The sequence below is a fragment of the Raphanus sativus genome, chromosome 7 (genome assembly GCF_000801105.2).
Source record: "Raphanus sativus cultivar WK10039 chromosome 7, ASM80110v3, whole genome shotgun sequence".
In the NCBI taxonomy this organism is placed as follows: domain Eukaryota; kingdom Viridiplantae; phylum Streptophyta; class Magnoliopsida; order Brassicales; family Brassicaceae; genus Raphanus; species Raphanus sativus.
In genome coordinates this window covers 23,988,874-23,992,508 of record NC_079517.1, presented here as the reverse complement: position 1 = coordinate 23,992,508, position 3,635 = coordinate 23,988,874, and the positions used below count along the sequence as shown (strand labels likewise).

The 3,635-nt window shown below is 36.0% G+C and overlaps 1 protein-coding gene across 1 annotated transcript; it reads right to left on the bottom strand.

Moving 5' to 3' along the window:
- Positions 1–27: 27 nt before the first annotated feature.
- Positions 28–2,391, bottom strand: LOC108816438 (serine/threonine-protein kinase STY13-like). Its single transcript, XM_018589009.2, has 6 exons — positions 1,412–2,391; positions 1,217–1,326; positions 944–1,140; positions 677–851; positions 461–595; positions 28–379 (listed from the first exon to the last, which is right to left on the bottom strand). Exons 1-6 carry the CDS (start codon positions 1,674–1,676, stop codon positions 170–172), a joined length of 1,092 nt encoding a protein of 363 aa, XP_018444511.1. The 5' UTR covers positions 1,677–2,391; the 3' UTR covers positions 28–169.
- Between the last annotated feature and the right edge of the window lie 1,244 nt (positions 2,392–3,635).

Below are 3,635 nucleotides of genomic sequence, written 5' to 3'. Positions count from 1 at the left end.
TGAATATGCGCAACGACCAAATTTTTTTTTTTTTTTTTGAGCAAACGCAACGACCAAAATTAAATTCAGAAAATAAAGGATGATTCTTGGAGTAGAAGAAACAAATATCATTCAATGTGAAGGAAAATGACTGAAAACCAGACGATTAAAAAGGAGAGAGAAGGAAGCTTTAGGGGCCACGAGCTGGAGCAAAGCAAAAGCAGCCGCCGGGACTCTGATCTTCAGGTATCATACCGCCACCTTTACTGGTATCAATTCCTTCAAGCATCTTCACCACGTCCACCATCTCCGGTCGTCTCTGCGGATTCCCATCCCAACATTTCTTCATTATATTCGCCAATACTGTCGGACAGCATCTAGGAATCTCCGGTCTCAGATTCTGTTAGGAAACGAAAACGAAAACAAGTTACAGAGTTTTTGTTCTACAGGCATTTTGACATTTACGTAAGTTAAAACTTACATGTAAGACAACAGCTGAAGAAACATCGACAAAGCTAAGATCAGGATAAGGCATGTCACAGCAGTAGATTTCCCATAAACATATCCCAAAGCTATAAACATCACACCTTCTGTTGTATGGCTTACCATCGATAACCTACGAACAAAACTCTAATTTTATTCGGTTCCTGTTTTTGAAACAGAGAAATAGACCGTAGAGAATGGTTTAAACATTTACCTCAGGAGCCATGTATCCAAGAGTACCCGTTTCTCCAGTCATGTCCTTTGGATTCAGAGCTTCCGCTCTCGCTACTCCAAAATCTGCTATTTTCAGATTACTTTGAACATCCAAAAGCATATTCTCTGTTTTCACATCACGGTGCACTATCTTCTCTGAGTGCAGATAGCTTAGCCTGCAACAAGAAAAAAAAAAACTGCGGTTTTGCTTTTTCGGTATCATCTTAAAAATTATAAGAGTAGTAATGTACGAGAATTCGGTGATTACCCTCGGGAGAGGTCGAGAGCAAGTTTGATAACAACTTTAAACGCGAGTTTTTTGCGTCTATTACGGATCAAGTACTGCTTCAACGTTCCACCAGAGACATATTCCACAACTACACAACAAGCTCGTTGAGGTAACGAATTTTCTGAGTCATGTATTGGTATTTTCAGATTCGTTGTTCCCATTGATGCTCCAACAAACTGTTACATTCATAGATGAAAATATATCCATACACTTTCCTCAATTATGTGACCTAAAAAAATTATTTTAACTAACCTTTGTGACATTTGGGTGGTTTAGTTTGTGCCAAACAGTGACCTCTTGACGAAATAAAGCCCTATTTGTTGTGCTTTCTTTACCATTATCTTCCCAATCAAGCACCTTCACTGCCATTACACAAACAAGCACCAAAAAAGTCATAATCTAACATAAGACCTACTTGATTGTTTTTTCTTCTTCTTTTGAATTAACCTGCAACATCTTCACCATCATATACGCCTTTATAGACCGTCCCAAAAGTACCACGAGCAATAACATTCCTTGTTTCCAACTTAGCCAAATTAATCTCCCACTCTTCCTCCTTAGCTTTATGAGTTATTTCAAGGTTCCTCGACCAAACCCTACTCAGATGTTTCTCAAGCTGTTTATCTAAACTATTTAAATCGATCTTATCTGCTCGAAAGATCCTGTCTTTCTTCCCAACACCCCCTTCTTCTTCTCCTGATCTTTTCTCCATGTCTTGAATTCAAATCAAATACTCCAACACAGACCACGTAACTTTCAGAAACCAAAGGTTCTAACTCAAAGCTTATCTTTTCATCATTATCATCACAAAATCAAGTTTTTCTTCAGATTAATAGTCAATTAAATGAAACTACGCAGTAGCTTTTTAAAATAATCTTTTGATAAGCATGTTAAACAAGTGCGGCCTAAATGATGAAAAAGTCTAGATTATTAAATAAGAAACTATTTTCACCAAACTAAAGATCATGTATCTGCTCTCAAACTCGTTTTTTTCTAAACCAACAAAAAAAGTTCTCCATACGAAATTTCGAACCCTAAGAAAACGTTTGCTTACTATACGTATGCTCTATCTAACCTAACACAATAATGATCAGGGAAATTAATACTAAACTCAATCAATAAAGAAAACAAATCCAGAAGTCAACTGAATCATGCAGTAGGACATGCAGAAAACAAAGAACAAGAGGCACGCAATAAGAATATTGAAAAGATCTCAAAATCGAATTTTAATTATGGCTTTCGAATTGTTTCTCAAAAATCTCCTCTTGGTGTGTGGATGAAAACAGAGAATATCTCAGAGAGAGAGAATCAGAGAAGATAACAAACAAAGGAACGCTTAGGAAACGTTGGAAGAGAGATGGAGAGTAAAACACGGAACGAGAAGCTGTTTCTTTCATGCTGATTTTGTGGAGACGTTTTTATTTGTTTCTATCTCAAACTTATATATCAACAAACAAAGCATATATTTCATCAAATATGCGTATCCATCGTGTAAGACCCCGTCCCTCAAATTCATACTCGGAAAGCCTGACTGGTTCAAACGCAGTGGTTACGGTTGCGGGTGCGGAGTTTATGAATGCAGGTGGTCGCAGTTTCAAGCGTTACTAGATTTTGATCCGCCTTTAAAAAAGGGCGGGAATATTTTTTGTTAATTGTTTTCTATGAAATTTATGTACAGTTATATGTTTTGATTTGATAAAACAACATTTGAAACATTAATAAGATACAAAATTTTAATCTGCACCTTTAAAGGGTAGAATTTTTTTTTGATAATTTTACTAATCCGTCTCTTTATTCTCTGATTAAACATGGACGTTTAGTTTTTGGTTCAGTTACAGATTTTTGGATTTCGGTTCAATCGTGATTTCAATGATTTCAATGATTTCAATTGTTCCGTTCAAGAGATATAAGAACTATATATAAATTCTATTATTTATTCATTTGGGTTTGTTTTCTATATGATTATTTTGGTTTTCCATTTGGTTTAGAAAAAAATTATTAAGATCACAATAAATTTTTTAATTTAATTTGGCTTTGGTTTTAATTCCTTTTTGATGATTTTGAATAACTGGGGTAAACGTGACGTTTTGATTTATTGAATAAAATATAAATATTTTAGATAAATATAAATATTTTAGATAAAAAATATTCAAGTGGTTTGATTCTATTGTGAAATTAGAATAATTTCATATTTGTTATGTAGCAGATTGTGATCGACATAACCGGACCGACCAGGACCGTACCGACCGCAGGAGATAATGCTTATCGACTGTTGTACTTATCCACTTAGGATAAACACGACCTGATGTATATATATATGTAAGACCCCTGGTCGAGATTAATAATAGAAACACGTTTCCCCACTTAGTTTTACAACACGTTATCAGCACGATACGTTCTCTAAAACCCGAGCTACCCAAAACCACCAAAAATCCTAAAAACGGCGCATCTTAAAATCGCTCTATCTCTCCAACCGTAAGGATCCAGACGACGAGCCACATATCAAATCGAAGCTCTCGACGAAACCAAACCAAAGCCGTAAACCTAGTGTCAATCTGATCTCAGACGCTCCTTCACGCTCTGTTTCAATACGCGCCGCCAGTAACCCTAAAAACTCTAATTTCGGCACAACTTCAAATCGATCGATCTCTTCAACCATGAGGAACCAGAC